Source organism: Pelobates fuscus, chromosome 7 (genome assembly GCF_036172605.1).
Source record: "Pelobates fuscus isolate aPelFus1 chromosome 7, aPelFus1.pri, whole genome shotgun sequence".
In the NCBI taxonomy this organism is placed as follows: Eukaryota; Metazoa; Chordata; class Amphibia; order Anura; family Pelobatidae; genus Pelobates; species Pelobates fuscus.
The window spans coordinates 16,452,040-16,479,361 of record NC_086323.1 but is presented as its reverse complement, the minus strand read 5'-3'; the positions used below and the strand labels follow the sequence as shown (position 1 = coordinate 16,479,361).

The window sequence follows — 27,322 nt, the reverse complement described above, 5'->3', positions numbered from 1 at the left end:
AGGAAAAAGGGGAAGGCTTAACTAATTGATAAACATAGCAGTTTCTCTGAAACTGCTATGTTTATAAAAAAATTAGTTAACCCTAGCTGGACCTGGCACCCATACCACTTCATTAAGCTGAAGTGGTCTGGGTGCCTAGAGTGGTCCTTTAAGAGGTTAAACAGCAACTAGATGCATACTTGCAAAAACAGAATATTCAAGGAAATCATTTTTCAATGTAGGGTAAAATCCAAGGATTAATCTGACTGCCATTCTGGGGTCAAGAGGGAATTTATTTCCTAGTTTGTTGCAAAATTGGAAGTGCTTCAAACTGTGTTTATTTTGCCTCCTTTTGGATCAACAGCAAAAAAAAAAAATGTGAGGAAGGCTGAACTTGATGGACACATGTCTATTTTCAGCCTGTGTAACTAATGCAACTCTTTGAGGAGATGCTGATTGGCCAGGGATGCGTTTGGCTTGTGCTGGCTCTGCCCCTTATCAACACTTCTGTTGATGCCAGCCAAACAGTACAGGGGCAGAGCCAGCAGCAGCAGACTGGAGTTAAAGTACGATTTTATAATAATTTTAAGAGGAGCCAGATTGTGTTTTAACACTATAGGGACAGGAATACACATTTGTGTTTCTGGCCCTATAGTGTGTCCCTTTAAGTAAGTTAAACTGGAATCTAAAATATAAACACACATTTACACATGCAGAGTAAAATATTCTGTTATTCTACTAAATAGAGTGCTCATTCACACATTTTACCTACTGCAGTAATAATGCATATTTCTATGTGGTATATATACCATTACATTCTGGTTAAGCAGGGTGTTTTATATGCATTTACCATAACAAAAGGATTGAAACATTTACAATCACTATAAAAACCTCATAAATAAGGCAGGAAAGGAAGTAAGTCCTAAGGACATGTTTTTGCATAATGAGAATACTTGGAGTACCGTATATACTAGAGTATAAGTCGAGTTTTTCCAGCACATTTTTTGTGCTGAAAAACCCCAACTCTACTTATACTCGAGTCAATGTCTGTATTATGGCAACTTACATTGCCATAATACAGACAAGGGGCTGTGTAGGAGGTGGGCTGGTAGAGATCGTTTACTTACCTCTCCTGCAGCTCCTGTCAGCTCCCTCCTCCTCCGCGCCGGTCCGGTCAGCTCCCCTGAGGAGGAGGGAGCTGACAGGAGCTGCAGGAGAGGTAAGTAAGAGCTCCCTGCCAGCCCCCCTCCTACACAGTGCACACCACTGGACCCCCAGGGAGTGAAAGCCCCCCTCCCTGGTTAGCTAGCAAGCAGGGAGGGGGGACGAAAATAAAGAACATAAAAATGTAAATAAAACATAAAAATATTAATAAAAAAATAAAACAAAATGACTAACAAAAAAAAAATATTGAAATAATTAAAAAATAATAATAAAAATGCCCCCCCGCCCAAGGCTCTGCATCACACACACTGCATTTATACACACACACACACACACTGCATTCATACACACACTGCACTGTAAATAAATATTCAATATAATTTTTCTAGGATCTAATTTTATTTAAAATCTACCAGTAGCTGCTGCATTTCCCACCCTAGTCTTATACTCGAGTAAATAAGTTTTCCCAGTTTTTTGGGGTAAAATTAAGGGCCTCGGCTTATATTTAGGTCGGTTTATACTCGAGTATATCCAGTACATTAATATTTTACTTACGTGTCTAGTATACTACATTGTATAAGCCACCCTCATTGTGCAAATAAAGAGAATTAGTTGCTGGAACTCCAACAACTGATGGGGGTTGCCACACAAGAAATGTATCATCTATATTAAAAGGACAACTGTTACTTTAAAACTATTTTTAGCAGAATTGTTTCATCAAGTTTCGAAAGGAAAGTTGTTTTTTTTTTTTAGATGAAATATAGAAGGAAAAAAAAAATGCATCTAGTTTAGTGTGTGAATGTTTGAAAACCGACCATGTCTATGGTCTTGCCTGGCTTACTACTTGCACAGAAGTAGGGAAGATTATAGAGACTGTCAGTTTTCAAACACTGTCTGACCTAAGGTGCATGTATATGGCTGGCTGACGCTTCCTGTCATATACTTAATATAGGGATGAGATTTTCTTTTTTTTTTTTTTTTTTTTTTTAAACAAATAATTTGAATTAAAAAAAAATGTAAACTTGATTAAATGAAAGTTATATTAAAATATTTTTTTGAGATTACAGTTGCCCTTTAAAGGGATTCTATAGTGCCAGGAAAACAAAGCCATTTTCCTGGCACCTTAGGTTTCTAAGGGGGTCTCCCTCGCGCCCCCCCCCCCCCTCACACAGCGCTGAAGGGGTTAAAATCCCTACAGTCACTTAACTGAATCCAGCGCCAGTTCTCTGGAACTGAAATGTGTTACAAAAGGGGCATAGCACCCAGAGCATCTCAATGAGCTGAAGTAGTCTGGGTGCCTACAGTGTCCCTTTACGTAGTAAATGTACTTTGGCCACACACAGACAGACAGACACATATGCTTGTCTGTTAACACTGCTTTATACTTTTACTTATTGTTTGCCTCTGTTCTTGTCCTGCCTGCTCAGTCTGTATCAGAATTACCTGCCCAATCGTTGGCCGATCTGCACTTCACATGTGACACGGTTCTCCAGTAGGCACAGTAACTTGGAGCAGTCAGTTAAGGGACAGTCGTATTTAGCAATTCTACTAACCAGCTCTAATAAATGGGACTGAATAATATATTCCATAACCTCCGCTAGACAGGTGTTAAATGGGACACAATCAGACCCCAGAGATCAGAATATGAGGTTCCTGAGCGAGTCACTTCCTGGTCTGAGAGAGGTTTCTCTGCTGCTGGACTTTATAATGTACCTTATTTTTCCCCATCTTAAATTACCTATAATTTCGTCCTTTTTTGTTAGTGTATTAAAATAAGGACGTTACTTACAGCCTAGAATGTCCATTGATACAGTGGACTAGTTCCGATTTTCCCTACACCCTACGTACCGCACTGGTAGACACTGGCAGCTAACAGGTTACAGACAGGATGTGTGCTCAGTTTGTGACAACGCTTGTGTTTATTCTAGTAATATACTTTTAACCAAGCAATATTTTAAGACTATAATTGTGATGCCACATCATCAGGACCACACCCTGACAAAAGAAGTCTTCGAGTTTTCCTTCCTTGTAGGTTTTACATGAAGGAATAAATTGCTTAGATGGGGTCAAGAACAGTTAACCCTCACTTTCCGGTTTCCTGATCTTGCCAACCGACTGAAAGGAATCTCTGGATACAACTGGTTTCCAAAAACAGAAGACGGAAATGTCAAAATGACACATCTCAAGCAGTGAGAAAAGAAATGCTTAATGAGCGTTTAAAAAAAAAAAAAAAGTCCTCATGCTTTTACTAGAATACTTTACAGAAGTACCATAATAGGAAAGACGATATCCAAGAATATTTATCCCAATGTCAATATTTACAATCTCAAAAATGTTATTCATGAGTAATTTAAGGTTTATAACAAAGGGATTTTATTTTTATCAGTTTAGATTTATTAAAAAAATACTATTTGATTCTTAAAGGGACAACTATAGTCATCAAAGCAAATTTAGCTTAATTAAGCAGTTTTGGTGTATAGCAGCAGTTCCCAAACTGTGTGCCGCAGCACCCCACACAGGGGTGCTGTGGAATATTTATCCGGTGCTATGATTATAGCATTGGGGAAACATTACTGCTCAACAGGGACCCTTTAAGACAGCGACTGGGTTCCTGTAATGTCGGCCAGCTAGGAGGAAGTGACACCAGTGTGTACGAGCGCGTGTGTGTGTGTGTTTATCTGTGTCATGGTGTGGGCATGTATCAATGTTTGTGTGTGTCAGGGTGCATGTGTGTATATGACGGAGTGTATCTTTGTCGGGTCTATATGAATTTGTGTGTACGTGTCGGTGTATATGTATGCATGTGTGTTAATGTGCATGAATATCTGTGTGTGTAAATACAAGCACATTCCTGCAATCTAACACAAATATTACATACAAACACACCCCTTTACTCAAACAAGAATACTTCACACAAATGTACATCCACATTTTAAAAGTGAACATTACATTCAGCCACACCCCTCTATTAAAATACAATAAATGTATACAAGTACCCCTTCAAACACCATCACTGCACATTACACTATAGCGCCAGTCAATGCGGCAGCGCTGTACAGATATAAAACTTAGAATTTTTGACTTTGGGTGCCTTGGAAAAAATACTGAAATATTACGTAGGGCACCTTGAGGGCACCTTGAACCTAAAGGTTTGGGAACCACTGGTGTCTTCAAACAGAAGCTAAAGACTTTACCCTACAACACAGCAATTTTCCCATCATTCCTTAAATTGATACGTCCTTCCATTATTACTTAAATTGGACACACCAAGAACTGAAGATGCAAGTTCAATCATAAAAAAAAAAAAAAAAAAAATCACCAAACACAGGGTCCACCCTCACATGTACTTTAAATTAATTTATTTATTGCTGGCATTTATAAAGCGCTAACATATTCCACAGCGCTGTACAATTAGGGGAGAACGTACGACACACAGACAAATACAAAAGGTAAAGAGGGCCCTGCCCGTAAGCGGAGATCTAGCCATTCAAGCTCCTGTATACAAAGTGTATAGTTAAATTGCCTATGAGCTTACAATCTGATGGATATAATGGGAATTTGAGACAAGAGGTAGCTGGGGGGGGATTTAAAAGAGATGTCCAAAGGAAGTTAATGAAGAGCAGAAGCTACTGGTAATCTGTAAAGGGAATGAGGAGGTAATTTAATATGATCTCAAACAGTTGGAGGAGAATGCTATAAATTTGGGTGGGCGGGATTAGGGGTCACCATAAGATGCTTGTTGGCATAAACAGGGTCAGTGGCAGTCTCCGAGTTGTAACAATATTAGTAGACAAGATGTATTCAAGTGCAGGAAATACACAGAGGGCTAACCTAAAAAAAAAATTAAACACCTACAAGGAGTTTGTAATCACAAAAGAGCGAGTAACAGTCTGTACACTCCAATAACGCAGAGAATAGAGAGTTATACAAAATAAATATAGAAAGCGCTTAACTGTTAGGGATTAATTTGTGAATCATGCCGTTAAAAAATGAATGAAGGGTGCTAAATGAGAGAAAAGACGTTAGTAAATACCATAGAAAGAATAAACCCATAGCACACCTTAATGTGTGCTATAGGTTTATTGTTTCTAGAGAATATAGAGCACACATTAAATACGAAGTAAAGAGGGTATAACGTAGCTAGCTATTGATGGCTTACTCTGCATTTTCAAAGTAGACACTAGATGGCAGCAAAAACAGAATTGTGCTAAATAGTTTCCTATTGCTTTGACAAAGGGATTAAAAACAGTTTAATGCTGTATGTAGCCTTATTTCCAAAACTGGCGTGTACAATTCCAAAACAATACTGCACATTGTTTTATGTCCCCCATAACGTGGGCAGATAATAAAAGAAAAGGAGAAGAAAAAAAACATGCTTGGAGATATGAAGAGAAACGCAGAAAGGATCATCGTTTTAATGCTCAAAAATAAAGCAAATCAGGTAACCAAAGAATCCCAAAATGATGGGTCGCCAAATAGAAATCATGGCATACAAACCGCTAGGAATTTGACTGCATGTGGCCTGATTGTCTAATTGCAATCCTCCATTTGTGGTAAGACTACAATTCTTAATACTCTGCTCACTCAGGTTGTATTCAACAAACCTGTAACTATAAAAGGGTACAAAGGGTTAAGATATGCAAAATAAAAATTTACAACAAAAAAATAAAATTAAGAACCGTCTAGGGCAATTTTTGGCTTGAACAGGCCCCAGGAGGCAAATTCTCTGGCAGAGTTGACTTTCCTGTTTCAATTTGTAGCACATCTCACATTCAGCACATGGTTATTAAACAGCTGCACACATCTTGTCCGTTCCAAGATCCCAGGATTCCTGGCCTCTAATAAGCTGTTCATCGTGTCAAGAGCCCCTTAACGTCTTGGAGCAGAACGCCGACCTTTATAAACACATTAAGAAGGGCTTCCAAGTGTTCCAAGCAGGCAAAGGAGACAAACTTCCATAGAACAAGCCAGGGGCCTCCAACCCATCATTTTTACACATTGTGTGAGGCGCAACGCGATATTTGAAAATAAGAAACTCGTTGATGCCTTTTGCAGTGCAGCTCAGCAAAGCAAAAACAGTAAAATGTACTGGTATGACCAAGCCAAGCAGTTAAACTGTTCCAAAATATACTCAAATACCTTCGTAAAATAAAAGCAAACCAGACGCATGAAACAATATGAAAGCTATATTCAAATCACGCACCAACAGTTAAAAAATAATATCAACATCTGTATGCAACTCGCATGAAAAGCATGTGCACTTCGTTAATCCATTCCAAAAATATTTAATGCACACTTTATTAAAAAAAAAAAATAGAATTTGCCAGCTTTAGATTTTCTGCACATGATGCAAAAACAGCCCCAGCAGCACTTGTGGATGAGAAATCCTGCTAGCAATAACTAGGAGTAATAACAAAAAAACATCCACATATGTGGATAAAACTCATTCACAAGAGAAATGAGCACACATCTAAAGGCGGCAGATTTAAAAGCCGTCTTGAAAACCAAATGATAATTTGCAAACTGTGAACAAAGGTCAAACCCACGCAGTAAAGAACTAGCGATGCACAATAATTTGCACATCTAAAAATCAGGCAAAATACATTTTTCCCCAGTTTTGTTACAGGCAAAGGAGGAATCTCTAACAAAGAGAAAATGTGATCCCAGGTCTATATATTCTGATTTCAGAAAGTTCACTTATGGAGTTAAAGGGAGTTTGGCTGTAATTTGCATTGTTGGCTACATCTTTAAAGGACTACTATTGGCACCCAGACCACTTCAGCTTAATGAAGTGGTCTGGGTGCCAGGTCCATCTAGGATTAACCCTTTCTGCTGTAAACATAGTTTCAGAGAAACTGCTATGTTTACATTAGGGTTAATCCAGCCTCTAGTGGCTGTCTCATTGACGGCCGCTAGAGGCACTTCTGCGCTTCTCACTGCGATTTTCACAGTGAGAAGACAACGTCCATAGGAAAGCATTGAGAATGCTTTCCTATGGACTGGCGGAATACTCGTGCAGCTCGTGCCGCGCATGCGCATTCAGCCGATGACAGGGAAAGGAGGAGGAGAGTGCCCAGCGCTGGAAAAAAGGTAAGGGATTAACCCCTTCCTCACCCTAGAGCCCAGCGGGAGGGGGGCCCTGAGGGTGAGGGGGACCCAAGGACCCTATAGAGTCAGGAAAACGAGTATGTTTTCCTGGCACTATAGTGGTCCTTTAATTCCGCACTGATTTAGGAAGCAGCAATACAAACCCTGCCAGATACAGAAGGGGACGTAGGCACAAGAGAGTAGTAGAGGCCAAGCATTTAGAAAGGTGACAGAAGCTCTTAAATGAGATTTCTCTTCAGTCAGAAGAATCTGCAATTCAGTGGCAAGGCTCAGAATTCACAAGCATTCTTAGGGATTGACATTCTCTGTAAAATGGATGGCATCAAACCGTGGAACAATCCTCCCTTTCAGCATGTCAAGAAATATCACATGGATTGAGCCTTGATAATGAGAAATATTGACAATCTCCTTACAAAGTGAGGTTTTGCAGATAACTGCTGATGTTTACCTCAATCCATTCTGCAACATATGTCAATCTAAGTTGTCATCCTCTGTTCTTTAAGCATTAAATAAAAATATTAAAAAATAAACAAAAATGGAATGCCCCAGACAGTTAACTTCAATGCAGCAAAGCATCGGGTCCTATGGGATCAAACTGTGAATAAAACAAAGTGAAACATTTGGTCCTGAAGGGGTTAAGATCAAGGGCTAGCAGGTAGTAAGAATGATGAACACATGTTCAGCTCATTTCCTATAGTGTTTTATTGCAGATTAAATAACTTACCAAGCCTGCAGTCAGAGAAGGTGCGGACTGTCCAAGACATTGGTTTCGCATTCGGACTAAATTTGATGATTCTGCAGATGGCTGCCATGTCAGCTGACCAACTCCGCTGTGTGCACTGTTCGACAGGGGAAGCAATTGTTTTCCTTTAAAAGGGAAAAAAGTTGAAATGTGTCACTTAATGCTGGCACAACAGACACATTCCACTTACAACTTCCATCATAAATACGAAATATTGTCAGGAAGATGGCAATCTGAACAGTATTCATCAAAGGGATAGAAATGACCAGGAAGGTTTTCATAAACAGGATTCTTGGGCGAAGGCTTTCAGTTTATAGTAACTTACATGTCTTAAGTGAACTTTAAGTAGGACTTTCTATAAACACTGCCACATCATGTAAATATTGGATTGCGTGTCATGGTCTATGGGAAAATGTCAAGTTGGTAGATGGGAAATAAAGAAATAGTCATTTTTTCCACCACAGACCAGGACAGCAAGAGTGGATTAATGTACACCTGGGTGAAGGGTCCTTAACCCCTTAAGGACCAAACTTCTGGAATAAAAGGGAATCGTGACATGTCACACGTCATGTGTCCTTAAGGGGTTAAAGGACCACTCACTAACCTGTAATCACCATAGAGCTGTCACCTTCTGGTAATTTGCATAATTTGAAAAACAAACAAAACAAAAAACAAAAGTGGCATTGCTGCTGGGATTTTTTGGCCTGGGATGGGAGGTGGAGACAGGTAACAATGCTGCTTTAAAGGACCACTATAGGCACCCAGACCACTTCAGCTCAATAAAGTGGTCTGGATGCCAGGTCCATCTAGGGTTAACCCTGCAGCTGTAAACATTTACATTAGGGTTAATCTAGCCTCTAGTGGCTGTGTCATTGACAGCCGCTAGAGGCGCTTCTAGCTTCTCACTGTGAAAATCACAGTGAGAAGATGCTGACGTCCATAGGAAAGCATTGAAAAATGCTTTCCTATGGACTGATTGAATGCGCGCATGCGCATTCAGCGCTGACGTCTGAAGAGGGAGGAGATTTCCCCAGTGTCGAGGGAGCCCGGCACTGGAGAAAGGTAGGTGATTAACCCGTTCCTCCCCCTTCAGCCAGGCGGGAGCGGGACCCTGAGGGTGGGGGGGGGGGACCTAAAGACCCTATAGTGCTAGGAAAAAGAGTGTGTTTTCCTGGCACTATAGTGGTCCTTTAATGTAGTGGCCTTTGTGCATAGATGCATTACTTGCATTAGCATTGTCATTTCAGGAAACCGCAATGTTTACATATATCAGTCAATGTCTCTACCAATCAGACAACCAGTGGAAGCAGTAAACTCTAGACAAGAATCCAACTGGCCAATGCAGCGATTAGTGCGCTAGAGCCATAGGGCTGCAGTGCATCTCTATAAGAAACACTGAATCGCCTGAGATCATTTATCTTGATAATCTTCAAAGTAGGTGGAGTAGCGACTTTAGGGAGTACTGGACATGGCTGGATTAAAGAAGAGAGTGTAATTATTTTTATTCTTTAAGAGGCAGCCCTGAATCTAAAAAGGCAGAAGAACACTCCAATGTTATAAATACATACTGGGTTATAGTATTCCTTTTTATGGAAATAGCGAGTCTAGTAATGTGTTTTATTTTTTTTATTTCCACTACACACATATATAAGGACTACATTTCATGGGCATGGCATTTCTTTTCACCCTAAATAAATACTTTCATTAACATAGAAACATAGAATGTGACGGCAGATAAGAACCATTCGGCCCATCTAGTCTGCCCAATTTTCTCAATACTTTCATTAGTCCCTGGCCTTATCTTATAGTTAGGATAGCCTTATGCCTATCCCACGCATGCTTAAACTCCTTTACTGTGTTAACCTCTACCACTTCAGCCGGAAGGCTATTCCATGCATCCACTACCCTCTCAGTAAAGTAATACTTCCTGATATTATTTTTAAACCTTTGTCCCTCTATTTTAAGAATATGTCCTCTTGTTGTGGTAGTTTTTCTTCTTTTAAATATAGTCTCCTCCTTTACTGTGTTGATTCCCTTTATGTATTTAAATGTTTCTATCATATCCCCCCTGTCTCGTCTTTCCTCCAAGCTATACATGTTAAGATCCTTTAACCTTTCCTGGTAAGTTTTATCCTGCAATCCATGAACCAGTTTAGTAGCCCTTCTTTGAACTCTCTCTAAGGTATCAATATCCTTCTGAAGATAGGGTCTCCAGTACTGTGTACAGTACTCCAAGTGAGGTCTCACCAGTGTTCTGGTAAATATGCCACAACATTGAATTACACGCAACCATACAATGGAGGTGCCAGTTCGTTTTTTAAGAGAATGGGTGTGGATGAAGACCATGTGGCTGCGGCAGCACAGTCAACAAGTGACACCATTTATTATATTTAATTCACTATGCACACGTTTATGTGCTTTGATTTTGCCGTTTTACATGGTTTTCCACTTGTGCCACGGTGCAGTGGGCGAAGACACTGGCTGCGATATCTAACCATCCAGCCTGACCAACTGGCCGAGGAGATAAAGAATAACCATCAAGGAGAGGTGCTCCCGAACAGTAAGACTGCCTATTTTTAATAAGTTTGGCACCACACGAGCACATTTGGAAGAAGATGAAGCTGGATGCCATGCACCTTGGACTTCCAAAGCAATGTTCTAAAATGTGACAGCCATCTATGCTGCACTGGATACATTTAGTGCCCATGGTGACCTTGTATATTCAAACATAACAGTTGTGTTTAGCATATTATGAGGCTCCCTCTTTGCATCCCATTTATATGATCATCTCACCTGCAAGTGAACTGGTTAGACTTCCTCTACGAAGCTTACAGTCGTCCTGGCTCAGCTGACGATGCAATTTCACCTTTCCAGTGGAGGAGAGCAGATCAGGATTGCTCAATTTTCTAAAGAGCAGAGGAGCAGGAGAAGGAACAACATCCTACAAGGAAGAAGAACAAGAGTCAGTGCTTGTTGTGGGCAATAACTTATGAACATTAAAATAAAAAAAACTGACACTCCACTCTTAAACATTTCTGATGCCTTAAATGAAAATCCAGAACCTATAAAATGTTCCATGGCAGAAATCTATCATACATCACTAAACCTACCCATAAAGGATTACCAGTAGGTCATTGGGTGTGACCAATTAGCAGACCTTAACCTGTCAATTCAACATAACAGCCACAAAGGCTGCAAAATGGACCTACCACTCCAGAGCTTTTCACACACACAGAATCGTTACAAAACCAGTATGTATATTGAAATTCCAGAATAATAAAAAAATAAAAATAAACATAAGAGAAATTATGGGCCTACTTTGTGTTTCGAAGACCAATAGAAATGCAAAACACGAACACATGGCCGCATGCCAGGTCATTGTGACAGTTAATGGGAAAAGGCATTTTCCTTGCAATACTCTGGAATAGTCCTCCACAATATGTATATTAGTGAATGATCCTTATAGTCATATAATGGTCGTATTATTAGGATATAAACTACTTATTAAACATTTGCATTATTTTATGCTCACTCTTCACAGTCTGTACTAACATTCAGAACAGTGAACATCTCCCTATGGTTCTGACTTATTCCAAGATCCCAATTAAAAGCTCTCATTCGTGATCCTGAGATCCAGTTGAGATTAAGTCAATGTTGGTGGATGGGTTTTCCTGTCTTACAGTATGCAATGTGACACCCTCCCAGGGTGCAATCTAACTCCAAAACCAATTCATAAATCACGCAATGACGGAATCAAAACAAATCTCTCATGACAGCAGTCTCTCAACATTAACTAAATGCAGCCTTTGTAAAGACATCCAACATTAAAAAAGGGAAGTGGTTAGATTTATACTCAATTTCCATAATTACCTTGTACAGAAATTTCCACCAAACCATTACACAAACAGTTTAAACTGTGTGCTTGATGCGTTTGATGACTAGATTCCCACACTGTTTAATACATGTTCCAAGCCAGGTCTGAATGCACCCAGGAGCATTTTAGAAGAAGATACATTGAGAATTTGCGTGCATGTCAAGACTCTCTAAACCATGATCTGTTTTGCATCTTCACAAGGATTACTCATCAACTGAATATCTTCCTCTCTGGGTTAACCATTTAACCTACTCTTAATACATTAAAACAATGACCCTGGCCATTTTTTTGAGCTCCACAGAGGAAACTGACAATCTTGCCGATATCGGCGAACCAGACGCCAATCCAGCTCTAAAAATCCCATACCTGAACTCTGCATTGATTGATGCCTTTTTTCCAGGCCCAAAAGCAGCCTAAACGGCGACGGAGAACTGGTGCCTACCACACACTGCCAATCCCCGGCCTCGAGGCCCTCCTCGGCGGAAACTTGGAAAAAGTTGCTTCCCCTCCCTCACAACCCCTTGCACAAGCCTGCATGCCGGCAATGGGCCGCAGATCACAAAAAACATCTCTGGATCAGACAACAGAGACATTGGGCGATGCTGCAAAAGCCTGCACAGCAGAGATCAACGCCTGCAAGAGATCAGCAGGAGGCCGACCCTAAGCCAAAGGCTTGGGAAGTGGAGGTGCCGTCAAATTCTCGGGTAACACACACCATACCTGCAAAATCCTCCGACAACTCAGCCCCGAGCACAAAGCAAGACCTAAAGGTCCTGCTATCTGACATCCACAAGATACTAGCTGCCGACTCAACTATATTTAAAAAAAAAAAAAATTGCAGGCAGTCACTGAACGAGTAAGAGTGGCGGAGGGGGACATTAAGGACACACAAGCTAACTTGTCCACAGTACAGGACTCAATACACCAATTACAAACTCACCAGAGAATATTGTCTGCCAGAATCACAGCCATAGAGGACCTTAAACATCGCACATATATTAAAATCAGGGGTGGCCCTGCTATTGTCTCCGCAGAGGAATTGCCTCACTACACCAGGCGCCTTCTCGCTACTTTGCTATCTTCCACAGTGGCACAGAAACTGACCATTGATGGACTGTATCCCATTCCCAGCACAATCCACACTACATCAAACATAAACTGGGATGTAATTCTACGCTGTCTCACCATTCAGGATACAATCCAAATAATGACAGCTCTGAAATTTGAGGACTCCACCTTGTCCTTTTTTTCAGGATTTAACAAGAGCCACCTTGCTATGGAGAAAATCCTATGGATCTGTTACCAGCCAACTACGATCGGCAGGACTGCCTTACAGATGGGGGTCTGACAACTTTCTAATGGTAACAAAGGCTGGAAATACTCATGTTCCCCACTCCATGAAAGATGAAACATCCTTCCTAAAGAACTTGGTATTGATGCCAATGGATCCAGCCTGTTCTTTTATCTGATTATACCCCTTGATATATACCCACACAACTCTTCACGTCTACCCCCGACGCTCACTTTGTTCTTCCTGCACGACAAAAATAAATATAAAAATATAATGACTGCCATTGTGATGGTGGAAAATACTGAAAAACATTTTATAAAAAAAAGCTCCAAAATTACTTAATCTTAATGAAGTGATTTTGGTGCAAGACCGTGTCCATATTCTATGGCAATGTAAAATAACGGTCTGTAAACATACCTCTAGCAGCTGTAAGACTGACAGCCACTAGAGCCGTTTACACTTGGAAGATCTTTGATTTTCGGTGAGTAGCTCTGGACTAGCAGATTGTGGTGCCTGCAAAGCTTGTCTATGGGATGCAATTTATCAGACCAGATTGCATCAGGATTGATGGTCTCTCCGTGGGTGTATCAGACTAGGTGAAGAGTGTCTCTCACATACATATTGACGGTGACAATTGTTTAAAAGTTTTTTGTTTTTTTTTTTTGTTTTTTTTTTTTTTTTTAAAAGAGAACCCAAACATAGGAAAATAAGACCGAATAGGCACAGTAAGGAATATTTTAGTGTATGGTAAAAAATAGAAGCAAATAGCAAATGTGCATGCAACAACAGACACCAGCTATGCACAGATTTAGAAATTATTTTACCAGGAAGAATACATTGAGATATCTTTCATTTTCAAGTATGTCATGGGCCCACAGACATTGCATTAACCAGGTCGAAACTCTTACTCCGAGTTTGCCCATTACGCACTAATAACACTGCCGGAGGGAGAGTTACACTCAGGGCAACAGCATATTCTCTGAGTGTGCATCACCTTTTAGAGAAGCACTACATACAGACTACAAGCACCATAACCACTTCAAATCTCTGGAATAGCCATGATGCTGGGAGTAACCATTTAAAGGACCACTCTAGTGCCAGGAAAGCATACTCGTTTTCCTGGCACTAGAGTGCCCTGAGGGTGCCCCCACCCTCAGGGACCCCCTCCCGCCCGGCTCTCGAAAAGGGAAAAGGGTTAAAACTTACCTTTTTCCAGCGCTGGGCGGGGAGCTCTCCTCCTCCTCTCCGCCTCCGTTCCTCCCCGTCGGCTGAATGCGCACGCGCGGCAAGAGCTGCGCGCGCATTCAGCCGGTCACATAGGAAAGCATTCATAATGCTTTCCTATGGACGCTTGCGTGCTCTCACTGTGGTTTTCACAGTGAGAATCACGCAAGCACCTCTAGCGGCTGTCAGTGAGACAGCCACTAGAGGAAAAAGGGGAAGGCTTAACTAATTGATAAACATAGCAGTTTCTCTGAAACTGCTATGTTTATAAAAAAATTAGTTAACCCTAGCTGGACCTGGCACCCAGACCACTTCATTAAGCTGAAGTGGTCTGGGTGCCTAGAGTGGTCCTTTAATTTTTTTTTTAAAAAACACTGATTCACAAAAAAGAAAATATATATATGAATATGAAGGAAATGTAGTGCCAGACAGGTTACTTCAAGAAAGGACTTCATGGGCTCAAATATCCACACAATAATATAGGAAACATGAGGCCGATCTGCAGACTTTAGACATACAGTCCATTATTAGATCAGCACCAATCGTCCTGACATCCCAACAGCACACAGTTTGGTTGATTTAACCCCTAAAGGACACATGGTCCATCATGATTCCCTTTTATTCCAGAAGTTTGGTCCTTAAGGGGTTAAGGGGTTAAAGGCATTAATTTTGTTTTTTACAGAATCTGTTTGTTCAATAGAATAATCAAACAGAATGATTAAAATTGCCCAGTACACATGTCCTCCACGCAATGTTAACTGGAAGGTGGGGATGATATAAACCACCAAATAATAAGGGAGAGATGGGTGGGAGTCCATGATCCCCTGTACGTATTTTACATTATCTCATACATTTCTTCATTTCCTGCCCGACATAAACACAGCAGATTTCCACTTGATATTTTAATTCTGTGATTGCATGAGTGCCGCTTTGCATACATGATTACCAAAGAAGAGGTTTATAGAATAGAAAGTGATGATATTATTAGTCTAGAGTATGGCTGGCAAAAAGGTAAATTCCCTGCTAAGGGAGAACTACAGCTCCCATGTGGCTTCACCAGCAGCAGGGTAAACAAAGCAGCATGGGAATTATAGATTTCTACAATAGCTGGCCATGCCTGATTTAAAAGGTGTAAAAGGCATGGGGGAAATAAACAGAAAAATTGATTGTAATAATGTTCAAAATTACAAGTCTGGTTCTGGTTAATAACAGGATCACTTTTATACAAAATCCCTAACCCGCAATAGGGAGCATACTGGAGCACAGTCTGTAACCTACATCCTAAAAGGAAGGCTTAGCCGACTGCCCCATACCAACACAGAGAACATCAATCACTGATGATGATCTGTAATAGATGGGAAGCTCAAATAGCAGTGGGCAGGGAGGAATACAAAAAGATTGTATATAAATGAGATTTAAAGCAGCTGGTGGGGGATTTGAATCCGTTATGATTATTCATGGAAGTATTATGTGCACAGATCCTATGTAATACATTTATATATTCCCAAGACTAGTACAGCTAACAGCTCAACCTTTGACTCCTGTCTGCGGAAACTTATCAAGAAATGAATCTTGATAATGGCTTGTAGATAGAGAGTGAACAGCACATAGTCAGACTGGAAAATTGTTAGGCTTCAGATGTAAAATTCTAGATTATTGAAGAAACGTGTAAAATAATTTTATTGGACTAACAAAATCATGGAATAACAAGCTTTCAAAGAGATTACCTTTATTAAAGGAACACAAACATGTATTCCTGACTCTATAGTTTTAGAACCACCATCTAGCCCCCCTAAATATAGAAATATCTTACTTTTACTCCAGTCTGCTGCGGCTGGCTCTGCCCCGATCTCCCTGCTTGGCTGACATCATCAGAAGTAATTCTTTCAGCCAATCACAATGCTTTCCCTTAGGGAAGCATTGGATTGGCTAAGATTGTCAAAGAGACAGATTAGGGGCAGAGCCAGCACAAGCCAAACAGCATCTCCTCGTAGAGATACATTGAATCAATGCATCTCGATGAGGAAAGTTCAGTGTCTCCATGCAGAGGGTGGAGACACTGAATGCCAGTCACACTGTGCAGCACTGCCCCAGGAAGCACCCCTAGCAGCCATCTGAGGAGTAACCAGTGGAATTATCCTTAGATTGTATTGTAAAAACTGCATTTTCTCTGAAAAGATTGTTTACTGCAAAAAGCCTGAAGAGAATGATTTTACTCACCAGAACAAAATGCAATAAACCTGTAGTTGTTCTAGTGACTATATAGCGTCGCTTTAATTTTCCAAAATTGCTTTAGCGTCGTAAAGATTTCTGTATACTGGCGACTCCAATACCACCAATGATAACTGGAAAGTCTTACAAACATCACGGTTTTAACTCACAGTACAGACACTAGTAAACACCTTCTTATATGCTGGTCATAATCAGGCAACCTGCTCAGCCCCAGATAACTGTATTCCACCATCAGCTTGTGTACAAACCTAAAAGCGGAGCATAATACGTGCCGGCTGCCTTACTCACACAGTACCGTGCCAACAGACATTCCAACCCACTTCTCACTGCATTCATCCACAGTACAACTATGTGAGGTGTCAGCCCACAACCTCTGTATGCCGCCACTCTTGCTAGCCCTTCCATATCTACCTGCATACATGTATATTTATACCTATAGAAAACTATTAAATTAAATGCACTATAACCTATACAAATAAAGGGTGAAAGTGGAGAGATTTGCTGCACCTACAGGTAAGTGAAAGGGTGCTCCTCAGCTATTGACAGAAGCTATGTATTATTAATAAGTTAAGAGAGATACATTTGGAATAAAATAAAATTTTGAGATTCACAGATAAAAGTAAAAGTGGATAAAAGTGATAAAAGTGGATAAAAAATATAAACCATTATTTGTTTTTTATTTTTTGCTTTATGTAGAACAGACAGGAGCAAAGAAAAAAAGAGAAATAATCATCACTAGATTGTAGACTTGTTTGAGCAGGGTCCTCATCAACCTATTGCTCCTTGTTATATTTAATGTTAAATTTCCCTTTTTATAATATTGTAAAGCTCTGCAGAATTATTATAATAAAAAGCACTGCCCTCCATATAAGCAGATTTTGAAAAGCTACAAGTCCTGCTCGGGTGAAGAGTTAAAAGAACGCTTCAAACATTACAATGTATTATAATTATTATTACTGGTATTTATACAGCGCCAGCATATTCCGAGACAGGACGAGAGGAGGCGGTATCATTAGAAAAGGAGAAACTGAATGAGCGTTGGGAGAGATAGGAGGAAAACCAAGAGAGGACAGTGTCACAGAGAACGAGTAATTGAAGAGTTTGGAGAAGGAAAACATGGTCAAGATTGTCAAAGGCAGCAGAGAGGTCAAGAAGAATTAGTATAGAGTAGTGTCCTTTGGATTTAGCTACGATTAGGTCGTTAGTGATTTTAATAAGAGCAGTCTCAGTAGAGTGGAGGGGCAGAAGCCAGAATGAAGAGGGTCAAGGAGGGAACTGGAATTGAGGAAACAAGTCAGATGGGTAAAGAAGGGAAGAACAGGTCAAAATGTTGTTTTTAAGAGGGGTACTACAGTAGCATGTTTAAGGGCAGCAGGGACAACACCAGAAGAGAGAGAACAGTTGAAAATGGAAGTTCTTACCTGGGATCCACCTGGCACCACTCCCTGCATTTCCTGGAGCCAGAAGCTCTGCCTCATTATCCCAGGGCTTAGTTTATTGGCTGACGGTAATCTGCAGATACTCTCAGCCAATAGCTTCCAGTTCTCAGCACCGGAAGGACTCAAACCATTACCAAACTGTTTATTTACATTGGGAGGGTGGGTGGAGCTTGGGAACATCTGGCATCATCTCCACTATAAAACACTGTAATAGTTACGGTGCTCGGAGTGTTTCTTTAAATTTTAAGTTTTTTTGCAGACATTATTACCTCATTAAAGGAACTCTGTAAACTAGCAGATGACAATCAAAAAAAATTATCAGCTTCCTAGTCTCTCCATTTCACTATCCATCTCTCATCTTTTTTAATTCAATTACAGAGTGCTTTCAAAAAATCCCTCTATGGGGTCTACGGCATTAGAACAAAGGCTGACTAATAGGTGAGCCCTGGCTGTCATATTGTGGTTAAAATAAATTGCTCTTTTTCATGTATGTTCTCATGCCTAATGCAAACTCCTGAACTTTAGTTTAATAATATAGATCACAGATTAGCCTGCAGATATCTGACCCACAGAAAGAAAAAGTTAATAGACTTCACAATCAACCCCATGCATATTTACACATTATTCGTATTTCCTATGAGTTAATCCATCAATAATTATTGTAACTGTGCCTTGCCACAGTCAGATATTCACTGCATAACCATATAATTGCTTACACCGATATTTTTAAAGTTTAGTCTAAGCACCAAAACAGCTAAAGCCCACTATAGTGGTTATGGTGTCAAGAGTGAAGCTCTCAGTCAACAAATTCAATACAAACACAAGAGGAAGTCATCACTAATGAAGACATGTGGACTTCCACATTAGTGAGCCAAGAAGAGAACGTCAGACCAGAAGAGTCCAAAGACCCAGGTAAGTATCAAACCGTTCGACTACTTACCAAGGTAAAGTGCTAGAGCACCCAGACACCATAAACACTACCACAGACTGTAGTCTTTGTGGTGATTAGACTTCCCCATTAATAAACATTTTGTGTTGGCCTTATATGCATCAAGGTACTTTTTGGATCATTGATTCCTGCTGTCTCCATCCTAGTGCCCTTAAATTGACTAACATTTCTTTACTGCATGTAAGTAAGATCATACATGAAAGATCTCGCAGCATCACAGGATAATCAATAGATCCGTGTTTTGCGCTCTTTGGCAAACAGCTGAAGAAACAGCTGAAGACTGAGCCGCCATGGAAAGAGTTTTAGGTAAGCCATAATGACTTTAGTGGTTATGGTACAAGGAGTCTTTGTGAGCAGTCCCTACAGTTTAAGCCATATGCTTAAACAGTGCCTGGAGTTTTTTTTTTTTTTTTTTTTTAACAGTTTGTCGCAAGACTATTCCTGAAACTACACCTGGTGACAAATGTTTTGTATCAAACTAATATACAAAAAAATAAGAAAAATGACTAAAATATTAATAAAAAAATAATTACACTAATTGAAAAGATGTATAGTTTTCATTTAACCCCTTAAGGACACATGACATGTGTGACATGTCATAATTCCCTTTCATTCCAGAAGATTGGTCCTTAAGGGGTTTAAAAAAAAAAAAAAAAAAAATCTAGTGAGTTTAAAAGCTGTGTAGGAGATTAAATCACATTATGTATTTTATTCGGTTTATGATTCTAAAGAAGACGCCAAAATAGAAACATCAATATTATATTTTAAACATCTGTTTGTACCCATTGTACAGTGCTATGGAATTTGATGGCGCTAAATAAGTAATACAATAATAATAAAAATATATAATACAAGTGTTTTTGGTTTTTTTTTAGTTTAAGGGAATGTTAAATATGGTTGTTCAGTTTTTGGGTCATCAACATTTCCCTCTGAACTAGGACATAAAAACGTTACAGCTGTGATTTCAACATAAGAAATGTGTGACCTGTGCTCTCAAAACCTGCCTTCACCTGGCGCTGCAACGTAAATGTAAGATCTCATGGGTGTTTCGTGCCTACACATGACGCCGAGAGTTTGTTAATGAATGCAGCTCAGCACTCAAAACCCTCAAAGCAATTCCAGGCTGTGGAAACAGGGAAAGCAGTCTTTTTAGTCTACTACACAGATGTCTGTAGTGTAACATATCGTACTTTGCTCGATATAAAAGATCTGCAGTTTCCAATGGCCCATTAATTATACAGCAACAACTGTGAGAATACAAATTTGTACCTGCGGGGACTAGGAATGTAAAATATTGCTTTGTGATTGCAGCATGATCCAAATCAGAGCTCTTTAATCCACCATAATTTGTCACAATAATGAAGGGACATACACAGATCTCTTCCCAAACATAAACCCCAGTGCAAAGTCCATTCATTGTACTGCCTGCTTGTACTAGTTCCACACAGTATGCGACTCTGTGAATACTCAAAAGATAGTCCCCAGCTGTAAACTGTATTAGAACTATAATTCCTGGGGGGCGGAGTCTAGCCATCAAGTAGAGAAGACAAGTGGGTCCCGGGTTCTTGCAAACTAAGCAGATTTTCCCTTCTGCTTAGTCCCTTCGCCCACCGCGAATTTATTACAATGTTCTATGTTGTGTGGTGCCATGGGCAGAGGCTGACAGGGGAGATCAAAGGATCTTCCTGGCCGGCCCCTTTAAGGCTGGTGCTGCCTGACCTCAGGCCTATAGAGAGAGCTCTGTGCGGTGGGGAGATCAAAGATCTCTCTCAACAGGCCTGCACACTGATGCACAGCACAGGCCCTGTGCACATGGTCTACACCTGTCAATGGGTGTATATCGGATGCTTCTTCCACTGGGCCACCAGCATCCTCTCCTGCCTAGGATCAAGGTAAGGAAGAAGAAAGAGGGATGGGGGAGTATGGTTTTTGTTTTTTTGCCCCATGTCCCCCTTCCTCACCCAGCAGTCCCTGACCCTCCCTCTTTTACACCCTGCAGCCCCTTCTCCTTCCTCTTTTACACCCTGCAGCCCCTGCTCCCTTCTCACACAGAAGCCCAATGTCCCCTATGACACCCTATGGCCCCTGCCACCCCCCTCTTACCCTGCAGCAACATGTCCCATCTCATATGCTGCAGTCCCAGTCTTCCCCTTTCGCCAACAGCCCAATATAGTCATGCAGCCCCGTGTCCCCCTCTCTTATTCTACCCTCACACAACATCCCCTATTGCCTCCCCTTCACAGACATTGCCTATTAGCCCCACGCTACACGTGGACTGCCCTGAGGAGTATTAAACAAATGTGCCCACTTTGGAGAGGCATGAATGTCATTGGTAATGACACAACATGCACCCTCTTGGGCCACACCGCCTTTAAATGCCCGGGCTCAATTTTTTGTTCTAGTGGCATATTTTTACTAGCTAGCTCCGTTCAAGCTATAACTTAACCTTGCATGCATTCAGTCTGACATGCTCTTATATAGCACTCCCCATGTCGCCTAATGCATGACACCTGATCCCAGTGTATGACATATCAGCATACGTAGATATAGATTATTAAGATTGAAAGCAAGCAATTGCCCAATATACGTCTGCTCAGCGACATTTAACATTTCTCTTTAACTTACTAACTAGCATGTTTTCTTTGATATTAATATAAAATGTACAGGAATGAAAGGGAGAGTTTGTGGAGGAATGAAAGGGAGAGTTTGACTTGGCAGGAACAGGACCAGTGACTTTGCACATGGAGCCCTACCCTCTGAGCTGACAGTCCTACCGAGTGATGAAGGAGTCATTAAGGAGTTAAAAGGGAACGGTACGATTACAGTGAAGGGTGTGTAGAAGAATAATCTAGCTGAAGGCTAGACAGACAATATAATAAATGTGCTTTACGAGAAAGAATACACAGAGAGAGAACCTGCTAAAATAAGGATAGAAAATATTGTGGAGACCTGACTCGTAACCGGTAATGTGTAAATGTAATCATCCAGCTCTTGCTGCAGGGGATATGTAAAGGTTTCTGCTAGGACAACCGTAACACCCATAACACTAACTCAAGAACAACGATGATACAGCAGCCTTCATCTGCCAAGAGCTGAGGATGGTTAAAATGATATCAATGAAGAGCTTCAAGTATATAAAAGCCTTCCCTTCTACTTCCCAGGTTCCAGCAGACAGTGGACATGTTACTGGAAGAAGGGGGTTACGAGCTACAAGTAAAAAGGTTAATATAAACATTTTTGTTTTTATGCAAGTATTGTTTTTTTTTCCCTCAATCTGTAGAAAGATCAGAAAGAAATAGTGAAAAGTCACTCGCATCTTCTTGCACAATTTGAAGACTATGTCAATTCAACGCGCATGCGCAGGAAAGTGTGGGGACATGGGACATCTTGGGAGATTATCTCCATCTGTATTTGCAAATATGCAATGATGCATTTGCGGACAAGCAAGGCTACCAAATGGGAGAGATGTTGTCAACACCTTCAAGGTATATGTAATCTGATTGACTTCATTTAAATTTTTTTATAAAGTGCTCTTTTAGTCCACCTGTGCATATTTTACTATATAAAAAGGCAAAAAAAAGTTCTGAAGAGTAGATATATCATGACATAATGCTATAATGGGAATATAGGAGTTAGAGTTACTGGACAGACTCTTTAAAGAGATGAGTTTTAAGGGAGCGTTTGAATTAGCAAGGGACAGATCTGGATTACATGGTGGTAAATTCCAGATGTATGAGTCAGCTTGGAAAAACTCTGTAATAGAGAGAAGATGTATAGTGAAGATTTACTCCAAATTGCGCAGCACCATGTTAAAGGGGGTTATGGGTAGAAAGACTCATCAGGTTGACAAAAGCTGGGCACTCCAGGTACCCAAAGACAGGCCCCACTGAAGCTGCTTGACTAAAGAGGAACTTTCGGATATGATACTCAAAATTGGACAGGCGAATACGGCAGTTCACTCCTGTTTAAGCCAAGGTTCCGCTGCATTAGAACAAACCACTCAAAAAGAGCTTGCGGCAAACTGTAGATGACGGCACGTAGACTCAATGAACTCTAGTGGACACAGTGCTAAGATTATCCCGTTGATGTAACATATAGCTACATCTTTGTACAGATATAAATGCTTTAGGGACCTTACAGTATAGACTGAAATCTTAATGGAAGGCCAGCCATTTCACCCAACATTATCCTATACATACATAGAATAAATTTGTTTAGGGCATTTATGAACTAAACTGGGAAAAGGGGAGAATTCATTAGAAATTGCTATTTTTTGTTAAAATTTGCAAAATTGGAAAGTTTCTCAAAAGCAGCTACTTTGGCCTAAAATCTGTAGTTTTATTTTCAATTCTCCACAATTTCTGGTTCAATGAATGAACCCCAAACTCATCTACCAACCATACGAATATCAGCAAAGCGTTACTATGTATACAAATGGCATGCCCCTGTGGAATTAAAGCGTATCCACCACAATTCTAATGCAATTACAACCTTCGGACAGCTTTATAACAAGCACATTTATAGATTTACCATCCAGTGCTAGCTAGCAATGTGTTTTCCAAAACCCCTCAGAAGCAACAAAGCATAAAGTTGCAAAAATGATCGGATCTGAAATATGGCAGATGTCAAACATACGGTGCACATCTGCTTCGAATCCATATAGGATAACGGGATTTTGCAGACTGGATTTACCACCCATTTTATACATTTAAACTATGCATTTAAAGTGACTGTTACCTACACTTAGCAATCTTGAGCAAGCTTAAAGTGACACTATAGCTACCAGAACAACTACAGCTTAATGTAGTTGTTCTGGTGAGTATAGTACATCCCTGCAGACATTTTAATATAAACATGTCTTGTCAGAGAAAAAGCCGTGTTTACATTGCTGTCTAGGGACACCTCCTGTGGCAGTTACTCAGACAGCCACTAGAGGTGCTTCCTGGGTCAGTGCTGTACAGCGTGCAGCAGTGTTTAGCGTCCAAGCTTTGCATGGAGGCGCTGAATTCTTTCCATAAAGATACACTGACTTAATGCATCTCTATGGGAAAGCATTGGATTGGTTGAGATTGTCAATTCGCATGATGTCCGCAAGTGAGGCAGAGCAGGGGCAGACCCTCTTAACACTGAAATTAAGCTAAGTTTTTACCCTATATAAGGGGGGGGGGGGGGAGAGCTAAATGGTGTTTACTTTTTAACACTATAGAGTCATGAATAGAAATACACATTTGTAGTCCTGACCCTATAGTGTCTCTAAGTCAAGCTTCATCCTTTGCTAGCTTGACAGAGGAAGTGGAGCTTGCATTAAGCTCTACCAATTTGTCACATTTGTCAGACGTACGAAAAATACATAATACAAAGCAGTCCCTACTTTGTCTTATGTTTTAAAGAGACTGGATCAGAAATTAATAAAAGAAGAACAGATCCTGAAAGAGAAAGAGGAAACAATAAGAGCTAGGTAAGTTTGAGGTGACAAAAACCAATAACCTCTAGCTTTCCTCTTGTGCAGTATGGTGCTTTCCTTATTTTTAAGTGAAATTAGCTTTCTCCGGGAGAATTAGGAAGTATGACATCACATGTCCGCTAACTCTTGGATGCTCAGCTGAGCAGCATGCCAATCACACATTAATGAGAACTGTTCTCCCGGTGAATGGAAGACGCTCACTGTGTTACTGTATGCATGACAAAATACAGGGATGCCAAGCATATATTTTGAATGGGATCTCTGAGAGGGGGGCAGCTGGCAAACTTTCCACTCTGGTACTTTCAAATCTTGTTGGACATGTATGAGTAGTGAATGGCTAAGCCACATTTATTTTATTTTCTATTACTTTTTATTTATTTTTTGCAAGGGGCTGCTTTGGGGTGAGGGGGTGTACAAAATGGATAACTGTATGAATATTTTACCATGTGTTCAAAAGAACACTATAAACACATTTCATATTCCATTCTATTTGTAGCTTTACAAAAACCCAAGTTTGGGAGCTCATACAATCGATCTATGAGTGAAGTGAGCAGAGACTGCGGCAATGAATCGACGGCACAGCACTCAAATTGCACATTTAAAAAGAGTTGTGGTGGGAGCAAAATATGATGCTAACAGTACATTTTAAATTTGCAAACTGAAGATGGGAAAGACAATAGAAAGACCAGGATAAACTGAGCAATGTCAGCAAATGTGCAGTGCTGCACCAAACATTAAGTGGATACCTACGGTTACTGATTTTTTTAAATGCATTATCAGCATTATAATATTAATAAGTGTGTAGTCTCCAGCAACCACTTTACTGTGAAAAGCAAACATCACTAGGAAGCATTGTCAAAACTAGCTGAAGTGTCTTAAAAACTACCATGCAAAAAAATGAAATAAAAGGATTTATCTGTACATCCAGAGCAAGAGTGTGGGATCCATTATAAATAATGCAATAAGAATAATATTCATACACAAAATACGTCATAAATTAAAACGTGATGATAACAGCCGCCAACACAGCAGGAAATGGTAGTGGTGCCAGATAGGAGGGCAGCCAGAGATTAAAATATATATATATATATATATTTTTTTTTTTTTTAAAACTAAACTGCGAAAGCGGACATTATTGTTTTTAATACATATTCTATTTTAACCACAATGCCACTCTTTCTTTCCTAGTCACAACTGAAACCACAGGAGCTTACACATTAAAGCGAACAGTGTGAAAAGAAGAATAAAAAAATAGAGCTTTGAACAAAAATCAAAAGAAAGTGCTGCTGTTGCAATAAATCGGAATAGAAAATATGCAGTATGGCTGGGCCTTACTATAAATGGTGTAGCTGGACACATATGCTAAAGAATAGAGCTAATCACATCAATAATTGAACGGACATAGGTTAGAATTCAATATTAGTGCTGTCTGATTAGATTAGTTGCACAATTGAAACATCTATATATAGTCTAGTAATGCGAACGATTCAATTAAATTTCATACATGTGAATCTACCTCAATTAAGAGGCTGTGTGTATTTACCAATGCTGCGACATAAATCATCACGCACACACAAAAAGTCCCATCAGTGAGCTTAACTGCGTATGGGCAAGTAAATGTCATGCATGTGTAGTAAGGATCAATGATTACTGCAGTTAAATAGCAATCAACATATTTTAATGACTCGTTTAACTAGGATTGTAACCTTATAAAGCAGATATTATATAATTGAGAACTTTAATTATGCATATTCACACACACACACACACACACATTATACATATTCACACACACACACACACACACACACTATACATATACACACTCACACACACACACACTATACATATTCACACACACACACACACACACATTATACATATACACACACACACACATTATACATATACACACACACACATTATACATATACACACACACACACACACACACATTATACATATACACACACACATTATACATATACACACACACACACACATTATACATATACACACACACATTATACATATTCACACACACACACACACATTATACATATTCACACACACACACACATACATATTCACACACACACACACACACACATTATACATATTCACACACACACACACACACACATTATACATATTCACACACACACACACACATTATACATATTCACACACACACATTATACATATACACACACACATTATACATATACACACACACACACACATTATACATATACACACACACATTATACATATACACACACACACACACATTATACATATTCACACACACACACACACATTATACATATTCACACACACACACATTATACATATTCACACACACACACACACATTATACATATTCACACACACACACACACACATTATACATATTCACACACACACACACACACACATTATACATATTCACACACACACATACATTATACATATTCACACACACACACATTATACATATTCACACACACACACACATTATACATATTCACACACACACACTATACATATTCACACACACACACATTATACATATTCACACACACACACACATTATACATATTCACACACACACACACATTATACATATTCACACACACACACACATTATACATATTCACACACACACACACATTATACATATTCACACACACACACACATTATACATATTCACACACACACACACATTATACATATTCACACACACACACACACATTATACATATTCACACACACACACACATTATACATATTCACACACACACACACATTATACATATTCACACACACACACACATTATACATATTCACACACA

General features: G+C 39.8%; 1 protein-coding gene across 2 annotated transcripts in view; it reads right to left on the bottom strand.

The window, feature by feature from the left end:
- MAST2 (microtubule associated serine/threonine kinase 2) overlaps positions 1–27,322 on the bottom strand; it is a 220,067-nt gene that overhangs the window by 188,912 nt on the left and 3,833 nt on the right. For both annotated transcript variants that reach the window (XM_063427730.1, XM_063427731.1), the window contains exons 2-3: positions 10,787–10,934; positions 7,976–8,118 (exon numbers count right to left, since the gene is read on the bottom strand). In XM_063427730.1, the coding sequence (XP_063283800.1) occupies positions 7,976–8,118; positions 10,787–10,934 (291 nt within the window). The remainder of the gene's footprint in view (positions 1–7,975; positions 8,119–10,786; positions 10,935–27,322) is intronic.